Raw genomic sequence first — 13,149 nt, 5'->3', positions numbered from 1 at the left:
CACAATCACGAACCGGTCGGCAGATTTGAGGCGTAGCAAATAAAAATTAACGGTCATGATTTACCAGCCAACGAGTCATAATTTTCTTTAAGGAATTAAAATTAAATTAATATTTTGATAAAATGGAAAATTTAAAGCAGAGCACTAAAATATATTTTTTATTTAATATAAAATAATAATTTATTTTTTTTACTTTTAAAAATTTGAAGATGTAATTATGAATTTTAATATTTTTTTAATATAATACAGATTAATATTTTATAAATGAGTTAATTAATGGACAGTCCTCGGCGGACAGTGGGCTCACGAGTCGGCCTGCTCTATCCTGCTATAAGGCTATTTAAACCCCATCCTTTGGGAAAATATTTACGTGCATAAGATATACGCAGCTTTACGTACATTAGAGATTATTCTAAAGATACAGAAGAGTTATATTTGATTATAACGCAAATATAAATATATAACCCCATTGTACCTCTAAATAACCCGTGATGAACGCAAATCGTTTGGGATTTGAACGGCGCCTCTCTGATTTTCCTCCTCAGTCTACTTCTAGGCTTCTAGCGGTGATCGAGGGTGATATTGTGTCAAATGAGTTCTTCTTGCTTAGTTTTATGTCCACAATGTGTTTGTATAAGCGCTGGGATTTGCCATGAACCATGGCTGTGCGATTTTGGGTTTTTGTAACTGTATATTTGTCCTGTTTTATTGAAGAACTTTTGATTTTGTGTGCAATGGGTATTTCTTGCGTGAGTTAGGGCACCCTCGGTGTTTCAATTAGGGTTTGCTGTTGTCTATCAACCACGGCTGTGCTGTCTTTTCTTATTAGTCTGAACAAACTATGGCTTGAGCAGGAGACTTCAAATTCATATGTAGTTTATGCAAGCAGTTGGGTAGATTTATGAAGTTGTTTAACCATCGAATTTATTTTTAAGCCCCTTGAGGATCGTTTTACTTGAATGGTGATTTGAGAGTGAGTGAGAACGCCGATGATAAATTTTTTTAGTATTTGAAAACATGCAATTTACTTGATAAAAACCTGAATAAAGTAGTTTCAGAATGCTTCCAAAATGCTGCCTGAAATATTTATGCATACGGTTGGCAAATGGAAAATATGAGATTAATTTCTTTAGCAAAATAGGAATGTTCATTGTTCTTAGGTTTATAGGCGTTTTAAATATACGTCTTGAGGGTCTTCTTATGTATTGTTTCCATAATCTTCTAAAGACATACTTAATTGTTCATAAATTTTTATCAAAATTTTAGTCTTTTTCCTCTTTGCGTTATGTGTAACCTTTTCATTTCTCTTTAATAATCTTTATTCTTACTATTCTCTTAAAACTCTCAGTGGATGGGTGACTACTGCATTGTTGAGTTTGATGGTGCTTGCAAAGGAAATCCTGGTCAAGGAGGCGCAGGAGCAGTGATACGCGACTCAACAGGAGTTGTGGTGAATTTTGACTTATATTCTAACTCTTAAGAGAATGAGATGGTGATAGATGATTATGATTTTATAATGTGTTGTGCAACTATTATTGAGTTTAATAATTTGTTCACCCCTATTTGTTGAAGGTTTCTCGAGTGCGCGAGCCTTTGGGTTTCACTACTAATAATGTTGCTGAATACGAGGGCTTGATTATTGGTCTTAAGGAGGCTCTTGAAATGGGCTACAGAGATGTTCATGCAAGGGCTGATTCACAGCTTGTTTGTAAACAGGTTAAATGCTCAATTTTTAAAATTAGCTCACAATTTTCAGTAGTTCATGCTATATTTGATATATGAAGTTCAGTGACATGCTGATTTGGTTAGTGGTTAGACGTGATATTATGAGTTCAAAGTAAACCTTATTATCTAGGGTTTGTCTGCATAGTTTTTCTTTCCCATACTCTCCATACAATTGTCTTATTTTTGTTAGACTTTAACTTTTTTTCTTTTAAAGGGGGCTAAAATAGTCATCAGTGGGAACTATTTCAATTAATATTTGGAAGAGAATGATGACTAATTTGACATTTTTAGACTCTGGGACGAAAATGACCACATGTAAATAGTCATGTGATTATTTTGGCAATTTTTCACGACCAGATCCTACTAATGGGGTAGTAAGAAAGCTTTTGTTCAAAGTAAAAAAAAAAAAAAATGTTTGTAATGTTGCAAACAAAATGTTTCAAGAAATCTGCTTTCTCACAATAATTTTTCTGTTACTTTTATGGATATTTGCAACCTCTTTGTCAGCATTTATAATTTTTTAAGTATTGTTATTAGATTGGACTGAATTTTTATGTTCAATATTAAACTTTTATTCTTTTGTTAGAGGTTCAGGTTATGACTTGACAATTATGTTGCCTCATCAAGCCCCATCATAACACGAACTTGAGCTTGGAGATTTCTTTGCTTCAGAAGTTATAGGTTCGCACTTCTTATTAGAAAAAATAAGCGGTCAAGCAAATTTTTATAGGGCAGCATTTTTTCGTTTAATTAAGAACAGAGTCCTATGAAACAGAGAAGCCCAACACCATTTATATTGTATAGTTCTTTGTCTCAACCACCAACTGGCGTATAGTTTTTTATTCTCGATGCATTTAGATTTCCGTTCTCATGGGCATTTGACATCATTGTTTTTCATAATTACAACAAATCTTTATTCCACTAAGTGGGGTCCGCTACATGAATCCTTTTTTTCCATTGCCTTATTTTTTACACAATATACCCAAGTCTTTGTCTACCTCTGCCTTTCTCAACATCAGTCGAATCTAAAACATCTACTCTTCTAACAGAATCATTAGATGGTCTATATTTAGGCTCCGTTTGAGGCTGTTTATTTGGTACGGTGTGTTTCGAAAACGCACCCTGGATCGTTTAGGTAAATTGCGTTTTGACAACTTATTCAAAAAATTGTATTTTCATAGTTTATTCAAAAAATTGCTTTTTCAAGCCGGTGAAATTAGTGTTTTCACACCGTTCATGGCTAGGTACAGTGACAGCTTTTTAGTTGCGGTCTTACTTTTTTTGTAAAAAAAATTATAATAGTTACCGCAACATTTTGAACAATAGATTATTTTTCACCGACTTACTAATAAGGTGCAGTTGCCCCAAAGAGACCCTTAATGTGATAAAGCTATCTAAGACGACTCTCGCTAATCTTGTCCGCCACTGGAGCTACACCAACCCTATCTTGGATGTATTCATTTTGCATTTTGTCTCTCTAAGTGTCTAGCCACTCATTCACATAAATATTCTAATCTCAGCAACAATTAACTTTGTTTTATGCTTTTCTTTTAAAGGCTAGCATTCTGGCCATAGAGTATTGCATGTGGCACCATCTTATAAAATTTTCCTTTCATTCTAAGCAGTACTTTTTGATCACAGAGTAGGTCCGAAGCATTCCTCAACTTAAACCAACCAACTTGAATTCTACTAATAGCATCCCCATCCATATCACTATCACTTTGAACAATGGTTTCGAGATATCTAAAACATTCACACCTTTTAATGATTTGATAGCCCATAGTTAAAACTTTGCCATTAGAGCTACTAGTACTAAAATTACATTCCATATATTCAATTTTAGCTCTACTTAAACGAAGGCCTTTAGACTCTGATGTAAACCTCCATAATTAAAGTTTTTTTTTCTAAACTCTTTCTAGCTTTATCCACAAGAAATATATCATCACCGAAAGCATACACCAAGGTACATTCTCTTGTAAATGTCCATTAAGAACATCTGTAACTATATTAAAAAGATACTAGCTTAAATTCACATCAATTTAATTCCTTTATAATTTGCACATACTTGTGCATCCTCTTTATTTTAAAGTAAAGAGACCAAAATACTCTTCCTCCACTCAAACATTTTTTTTATTTTTTAAAATAATATTAAATAGTTTAGCAAGCCAAGAAACTCTCAAATTGTCTTAAATATTTTCACATTTTAATTATGATATCATTAGGTCCCAGTGATTTTTCACCATTGATTCTCTTTAAAACCTCATCAACGTATTTTTACTAATACGATGATAAAAATAAAATATATTATCATTATTAACGATATTAAGATCATTAAGGTCGATTTTATTTTCAAAAACTTCATTGAAAATTTTATTAAAATAACTCACCCATAAATTTTGAATATCTTCTTCTAAGAAAAATATTTTTTTTTATTTTCATCTTTAATTCATTTTACTTGAGTTAAATATGTAATTGATTTTTTCTCTTTGTTTGTCTAGTTTATACATATATTTTTAACACTCTTTATAAAGATCACTAAAAGTTGACTTGTTAGTGTCACAAAATTATTCTCTTTGACTTTCTACGGGTCACTTTATATTTTTTTAATTCTCTAAGCTTTTACATTTAAACTAATTTTTATAACATTTTTTAAAATTTCATCTTTTTTTTGCACATTATTATTACACAAATTATTTTTATTTATAAATTTTTTTGTCTTTTGATTCTTCAAAGTATAATATTTGCCACTTGTTTAATAGTACTTATTACTTTGTCCTATATAAAATTTAATTCTTTATGAATATCCCAAATCTTAAAAATTTGAAGTTTACTCATAAAAATAATTTTGTTTGTCTTTAGGTGCTCTATTTTAATTCTATGAGATTGATTCCTAATATTATTTATATCACAACTCTTCATCTTAAAATCTAAAACTAATAATCGATGTTGAGCACTTAAATTTTCACTTGAAATGACCTTACAATCGTTATCTTCTCGACGTTCTCTTCTTCTCATTAGAAAATAATTAATTTATATTTTATTAGATTTATTCTTATAAATAATAATATGCTCATCTCTTTTCTTCAATAAATTATTAACAATAACAAAATTATACGTTAAAATAAAATCTAATATAGCTCTACCTTCTTTATTAATCGTTTTAAAATCGTAGTCCTTTTAAATTACCTCCAATAAAAATTTTTTCTTCGAAAGTTATTATTTGCATTAATTTTTGTAGGTCATTCCAGAAGTATTCTTTAGAACCTATATATATATATATCTACTTTCGAAGCATAAACACTTGTTACAATAAAAAAGTTAGCATCATCAACAATCTCAAGGGTCATAATTCTATCTCTATTTCTATTAATTTTTGTAACATTATTTTTTGAACTCTTATCTATAATTACACCTACACCATTTCTAACATTTCTACCTAAATACCAATCTTTAAAATCAAAGCTACAAATATCTTTATTATTTTCTCCAATCCATTTAGCTTTTTGAATACATAAGATATTTATTTTTTTATGAATCATAAGATCAACTAATTCCATTATTTTTACTCGTGAGAGTATCAATATTCGAAGATTTTATTCTAATATTAGTTTCATTACTAACTTTTTTATTCACATCCGTTCGAGATATGAAAACTCTTGCTTATTTAACACTACAACTGTGTGTCGGTATAGTGGTTATTGCACTCTTTTCACTATATTTAGGCAAGACGTGTTGTTTCCAAGGGACACCTTAGCATTCACATTAAGATTTAAATGATTCATATCATGATTTTTTATAAATTTTAAGCTTGCTGTCGATTAATTAACGAATCACATCTGGGATTTTAGATCCGACGATGACAGTGTTTATTGAAATTTACATGCATACCACAATTTTTATATATGTACTTATTTAACTTATTAACTTTTGGTGTCATAAATCTATGCATGAAATGATGCATTTCATTTTTAAAATGCAAGTAATAGTGAAATTTTTTTATGTAATATGAAAAATTTCAGTGTTATGTACCTAAATATGAAAGTTTAGGTGTTATATATATAAATGCATAAGCATTGTGTCATGTTTGGGAAATTACGTATGTAAATGCTTATTTGACACTATACCCAGGCGTAGGTGTAGTGACTCGCGCACTCTGTTCACTATATTCTTGCTATACGACGCGTCGCTTCAAGGAGACACCCTAACATTTAAATGATTCACATCATGATTTTCCGACAAATTTCACTGTTGTCGATTAATTAACACAACCCTTCACTTTTCACGTCCGGGCTTTGAGACCTGGCAATGCAACGTTCTTTGAAATTTACATGCATGCCACAATTTTTATGTATGAACATAACTAAAAAAACTTTCATATTTACATTTAGGACGCATAAATCTATGCATGAAATGTATTTTACTTTTAAAATGCAAGTAATAGTGGTATTTTTTATGATGTCAAAAATTTTACCTAAATATGAACGTTTAGGTGTTACATATGTAAATGCATGAGAATAGTGTGGCATGTATGAGAAATTACATACATATCTCACAAATCTCATGCATTTACATATATAATACATTCTTTCTGATAGGAGGATGGCATTATTGTTGCCCGTAGCTACATTTTCTTTTATTTGAAGGAAATTGATCTTGCCTCCTATGAATGTTCTTATCTGTGATCTGAGCCTGCGTTATGAATTAAAAGTTCAATTCATAACGTTTTTCTACAAAAGTTTTTTTTTTTCTTTGTTGGTTCTTCACCTGCAACGGCTACTATGTATTATCCTAAAGGGGCATTTACATGCATATCACCCAATCCCTCTGAACTTACATATTTAGCACCTAAACTTTATCTTTTTTACATTTATACCACCCAAATCTTTTATTTCACATAAAAAATATCACTATGATAACTTTAAAAAGCGAAATACACATTTTTCACGTATAATTAAGGTGAAATGCATGTAAAAATTGAAATTTTGGTGTTAGATGTAGGAATGTCAAAAAAATTCAATGTTCGAGAACAACTTGTGTTTGGCTCGTTAAACAAGTAGACGAGCCGAACAAAACAACAAAAATAACAACAAAGCCTTAATTTCATTAAACAAGCTGGATAAAAACAAATTTTTTAAGCTCGAATTATAAACGAGTCGAACACGAACAACCTTTTGTTCACTCGTATTCAACTCATTTTAGCTCGGAATAAAAAGGTTATATATATTTTTACCTAAATTTAAATCATAACAGCTCATGTGATCATGTGATTTTGCGTTTTCTATTGCACATAATTGGTGCAGGTTTGAATTCAACACCCTATATCTATTTTTTCTAATTAATTTTAATGAGCCAATTCAGAACCGAACACTAACACATTGTTCACATGCTAATTTCAAACACAAGCAATTTCAAACGAGCCGGACACAAGCCAAGCCTGAGCTCGTTCAAGCTCAGCTCGTTTACAACCCCAATTAGATGTGTAAATACTTAGGAATTGAGTGGTATGTATGTATATATCTTTCAATCTTAAAACTCATCTTTTTTATTTTTTATTTTTTTTTAAAGATTGAACTTTATGACATTTTAATAAATGGAAAGGTTGATGCAACTCTAGTTTAATTTATATATTTTTGACATTTACATACTAGCCTTTTTTGTTTCCCTGGATAATTTTATTCTCACCATTGTTGTAGCTTCCATCAGGATTCCGAATTTCCTAACTAACGATTGATGATCGATTACAGGTTAATGGAAGTTGGAGAGTCCGAAGCAGGAATTTATATGAATATTACGAAAGGGCTTTTGTTCTGATCGAAATGCTGGACCGTTTTGAGATCCAACACGTTCCCAGGGTAAGGAACTTTAAACTTTTTCCTTCTTTGAGAATTGTTTCTTTCTAGTTTTAAATTTCTTATATTTTACTTAATCTTTTAAAGTTTCAATAACGTTTCTACGAATGATTATATGAGGGTCGAATATCATTTCTTATGCTGAAATTATTAGGTGTAGACGAAGATGATGTGGAAGATGTGAATGGGTTGCAGCCAAACCAATCAGTACCTGACAAATGAGCATATTACTATGTAGTTAACAACCATTTATTATATTTAGTGTTGTAGTTGATTGACAATTGACTAATCACTTTATAAATGCTTTGTATTTGGTGTCTTTTGCCATAATTTATCCTTATTAAAAATAAAAATAAAAATATTAAGGGAGCTTGAGATATTTCATGTCTTTCACCTGCGGCCAAAAAATAAAAATAAAAATAAAAATAAAAATAGAAAGGAAGAAGAAAAATTAACTTTATACAAAACAAAATGTTACCCCGTTCTTATGTTTTTTTGTTTTTAATTTTCTTATTTTTCAATGCTTTTAGAACTGCAATACTGAAGCTGATGCAGAAGCAAATCAGGCCGCTAACATGTGAGGTTAGTTGGCTGGCGCCCATTCATTTACATTTGTTTGCGCATATCTAACTCTCAAATTTTAATATTTACATGCATAACACTCAAATCTTTAATATTACATGAATTATATCACCATTTACTTTGTAAAAGTGATGCATCTTTGCATGGGTTATGACGTGAAGTGCCATAAATATCAATATTAAAATTTTCGATGTTAGAAATGTAACTTCATAGGAATTATGTCGTATTTACGTAATTTTTTCTTTTTTTCATCATAATTTTTTTTGTTGATTTGAAAAAGTGGAAAAGCTGAATGTTGCTAATGATCTATTTGGGGTGGTTTAGTTAATTTGTAAAATCAAATACTAAATTATTGTGGGAAAAGCTTCTTATTATATGATCTTTATATATTAAAAACTTAATTTAATGAGATCTAAAATTAATCTTTCGAATATTTGATTTTATTTTTTAATTTATATATCTTAATCTTCTTCTATTTATATGAGAAATTGTGGAGGATTTGAGAGTGTTGAGTTGTCACTCTAATTTGATCAATTTTTTTTTTATCCCCACCTGCTTATAGTTGAACCTCTTAATGTGGACGTAGGCATGTTTGTTCTGAATTACGTAAGTTACACTGTGTTTGGTTGTTTGTAGTGTGAATTTATTTTTCACATTCTTTTGCACAACAATTAATATCAAAGCCGGATCGATGATTCTAGTTACGGGCAATGCTGCGATTTCGGCTAAGTCATGAACGCGAGACAGAGATTGAAGTAAACTAAGCTACAAGACCTAGTGGAGCCATGTATAATAACATGTCAACAGATACTTCAACGTCCATCATGATGGTGGAAAAGGTGAGATTCTTCAGGTGGTTATTCATTTCGTTAAAAATCAAGGTAACGGAATTTGACGACATAGAAAACTTTGGCCTGTAACAATGCATTGTGTTTTTTGAATATGGAGGAAGTTGTTGATAATGATTAACATTCCAGAGAGATCTGAAAGAGGCTTGTTGGATATGAATCGAAGTGTTTGTGGCTTGATCCAAAAATGCTTGTCTTAGGAGATCAAATATGCGGTGACAATGGCGATTTCTACATGAAAATTCTAGTGAACGGTGGAGAACAAATATCTCACGAAAAGTGTGGAGAATTATCTCTATATGTAACGTCCGCAAACATGGAGTTGGCTAAGACACTTACACTCAAATGTGTAGATCTGATAAGAAGAAGAATTGGGCAAATAGAGGTGGCAGAGACCATGCTTTTCAAAATAGTATAAGTTTCATGGGCATAGTTGGTTCTATATGGTACAAAAAAATTGGATTGTAGTGCAGTGAGTATGTGTACCCCTTAAATTTATCGTACAATTGATGTAGACAATGCCTTTATCAGGATACATGATCATAATGTGAGGAAACTGGCTGATATTGGTATGTTTCACAAATCAAGAAGAATTTACTATCAGTTGGGGCTGTAGAGGCTAAGGGCTACATGGTAGTTATTGAGGTCAGAATTTTTTAGGGTATGTTGTGAAACAATGATTTTTATGAAGTGAGATCGTCATCACAACTTTTACTTCAGGGTAATACAATGACTAAAATTGCGACTGTTGTTGATGATTCTTTTGATGTCACCACATTATTGTATATATGATTAGCTCATGGTGGAGAGGATTCAATTTAGGTTTTGTTACATTAAGGACTGATCAGATGAGCAAAGTATCTGCAAGCTTGCTTTTGTGAATGTTGTGTGTTTGATAAGAAAACACATGTGTCTTTTGATGCCATAATCTACTGTACATAAAATATTGTAGAGTATGTTCAGATAGATTTTTGGGGCCCAAAGAAGACAACAATATTTGATAAATGAAGTTATTTTTTCTCTTTTATCAATTATTGCCCTAGGTATGTTTGAGCATGCACCATGAAGTGTACGAACAAAGTGTTGGAGATTTTTATAATTTGGAAGAAGTGAATTGAGGCTTAGATTGATAATAAAGATTTAGTCTATCGTATCAGACAATTTGGTGAATACACATTCATCAAATGTGTTCTTGCAAGTGCTAGAGAGTTGAGATGGAACACTACTTTACTAATCTAGAGACACCGCAGACGACGAGACTTTATGTTGTCCATTGCTCGGTTGGATAAAGTTTATTAGGTTGAGGTCGTTGACTATGTTTGTCACTTGATGAACTGTCTATCTTCTGCAACTATTGAAAAGAAAAATTCAAAGGAAATGTGTCCAGTTTACTACGATGCACAAAATGATAAATTGAAACTACGAAGAAGGAATTTGATTTTTATTGGTTTCATACGTGGATTCAGTGGCTTCAAACTTTATAATCAGGCAAAAAAGAAGATTTTCATTAGCATTTTCTAGTACAGATTATTTATTCACAGTTACAGAAGTTTCTGTCAGTTGGAGATTGTTTCTTCAGTTTACTATTACTTTATATGTTATAGAGACCCATATGCAAGGTCTATTAGATGATTTGGGAGTTAATCACTAGTCTCTAACGGTATTCTGTGATAGTCAAGGTGCGATATCCTTGGTTACCAATCCAGTTAATCATGGTTGTGTTAAGCACTTTCAGGTGAGATCACTTTTTTCGGGACTTGATTGATGATGCTAATATTCTATTGAAGATGGTAGACATGAAAAAGAATCAAACGGACATGCTCACAAAGGTACTTCCGGCTCAGAGGTCGTATACTATAGGGATTTGATTGAGGATGATAATATTCTGTTGAAGAAGATGGACACAAATGAGAATCAAACAAACATGCTCACAAAGGTATTTCCAGTTCAAAAGTTCATATACTGTAAAAGTTTGGTGAATATCGAGTTTATGATTGATTGACCATTTGGGTTTTTTGAATAAATACCTAAGACTTGATCTCTTCAGGAGAGGGGTATGCATGCAATCAACTTGGAGCAGTCGTTGTCGTGTTGTAGCTCATTTTTCTCATCTCTCACATATTTGAAAGTGAGAGATGAGCTAGAGAGTGTTATGAAAAATATCAAAATCTAATGGTTGTAAATTAGAAATATGTACATTAGGAAGATTGATATTAGATAACTTAATTTGGGGAAATCTAATTATATGTCCTTTTTATATCATGAATCATATTTGTCCTATATCTAAAATATTTATAATTTATATACTCTAGTTATCTCTTATTTATATGAGAGAATAAGGAGAATTTGGAGAAGTTGAGTTGTAATCTTAATTCGGCCGATTTTTCCTTTTCTCCCCACATGTTGATAGTGGAAAAATGTTTCTTATAGAAGTAGGCGGATTCATGCTGAACCACGTAAGCTGTTTATTTGCCATGTGAATTTATTTTCCGCATTGTGTTTTGTTGTTTGTTTGTTCTGGGAATTTATTTTTCACATTATTTTTACACACCACCGTTTGGGTCGGTTTGAAATTAGTTTTAATAGGAATCCATAATTACTCTAGAGAAAAATAGATATTTTTGGAGTTTGTAAAGAGGGTATTATAGGTATTTTTTTTTCTTTGGGGAAAGTTGTATAAATCTTCTTGCATTCTAACAAATTTTAATGCTAAAAAAATATTTTCACCAGTTTTTTTCAAACAAAAAAAAAAAGTGATGATGCTTTAAGAAGTTGCCTCAAATTATTTTTTTTTCAAAATTAAAGATTTACATGTATACATCTCTTTGTATGCATGAAAAAAAAAGGTGCATTTCACTTTTTAAAAATTAAAAAATTGATATTTTTGATGTTGTATAAAATATAAAAAGCATACTTTAGATGTTATGTTTTATGATTTTTATCAGCATAGATAAGCTATTGGGATTTTGTAAATGCAGATGGCAAAGCGTTCATGGAGTACAAACAATGGCAGCAGTCACTTATTAATACCAAGTCCTTATTAGTCTCACTATGCTCTGTGTTATATATGTTTTACGGAACATATTAACTAAAGCTGCTTTCTGCGAGTCTTCCTATAACTGCTATATTAGCAATATTAAGTAAATTGGTGCCTTATGGATGGTGTTGATACTATGGCTTATTCGTAATATTATGTTTCCCTTTGGTCAACCTTTTTTTTTTTTAATTTTCGTTATGCAGAATTTGATAACTAATATGATATGCGTCGATTTTTTTTTTTAAATAGCGTCCTATTAAAATAATAATAAAATAATAAAAAGGTGTATAAATTATGTGTGTGATGAATTAAAAAATAGAGATTGTGAAATGATAAATTGTAATTCGTTTTAATTCTAAAAGAAAAGTAAAGATAGTTAATATTTAATTGTAATTCGTTTTATATTCTAAAAGAAAACGGAATATTATGTTTCCCACTTATCTGCATGATTCACTTGGGGAACTCCTGTTCCAGAGTGATTCTCTCAGCGGCGGGAACGACATGCCATGCCAAATAGCATGTTCTATCTTTAGTGGAAGAGGTTGAAAGAATGGCGAGGTGGCTGCTGCCTGCCGGTGGGGAGAACGACAAGTTTGACGGCGAACTTCGCCGACAGGATTTAGGCACGAGTCCTTGATGGAAGCTTCCACGAGAAGTTAGGTAAAATGCTTTTTCTGTAAACATACAAGTTTGGATGTGAAATATGTAAATGGATAAGTTTTGAGTGATATGTCTGTAAAACCCCCAATTTTGAGAAGTCATGCTGCTTTAGCTCCGCCATCTAGTTCATCCCTCGAGTAATGTCTATATATTCTAAACATCTAAAAAGTTTTGAGTGATTAATTGTGAGATGATTGCATAAAAGCTACAACAAATCACTTAGAAATTTAGGACATCTTTCACATCACTTTTGTATTCTATTTTTGTTTTTGTTTTTTGAAATATATTTGATTAGTATAATTTTAAAAAATATTCTAAACTTCTAAAAAGTTTTTGAATATTTTTAAATATAAGTATATATACAACAACAACAACAAACCTTTATCTCACTAAATGGGGTCGGATATATGAATCCTTTTTTTTTCATCACATTCTATTGAGTGTCTTA

General features: G+C 31.1%; 1 protein-coding gene across 8 annotated transcripts; it reads left to right on the top strand.

Annotated features, from left to right (window-relative positions):
• Window positions 1-498: 498 nt before the first annotated feature.
• LOC110019957 (uncharacterized protein Mb2253c-like) lies at window positions 499-12,815 on the top strand. Of its 8 annotated transcripts, none has more exons than XM_020717871.1 (6): window positions 499-576; window positions 1,349-1,450; window positions 1,573-1,716; window positions 7,470-7,577; window positions 8,105-8,156; window positions 11,983-12,206. In XM_020717871.1, exons 2-5 carry the CDS (start codon window positions 1,352-1,354, stop codon window positions 8,153-8,155), a joined length of 402 nt encoding a protein of 133 aa, XP_020573530.1. In that variant the 5' UTR covers window positions 499-576; window positions 1,349-1,351; the 3' UTR covers window position 8,156; window positions 11,983-12,206. The 8 variants fall into 8 exon arrangements, with proteins under 8 accessions (XP_020573530.1, XP_020573532.1, XP_020573526.1 ...); XM_020717873.1 differs by having other exon boundaries at window positions 499-586; XM_020717867.1 differs by lacking the exon at window positions 11,983-12,206 and adding an exon at window positions 12,516-12,815 and having other exon boundaries at window positions 571-627.
• Window positions 12,816-13,149: the final 334 nt, after the last annotated feature.

Source organism: Phalaenopsis equestris, unplaced genomic scaffold (assembly GCF_001263595.1).
Source record: "Phalaenopsis equestris unplaced genomic scaffold, ASM126359v1 Scaffold000088, whole genome shotgun sequence".
NCBI classification, from domain to species: Eukaryota; Viridiplantae; Streptophyta; class Magnoliopsida; order Asparagales; family Orchidaceae; genus Phalaenopsis; species Phalaenopsis equestris.
This window is presented reverse-complemented; position numbering and strand designations above follow the sequence as displayed.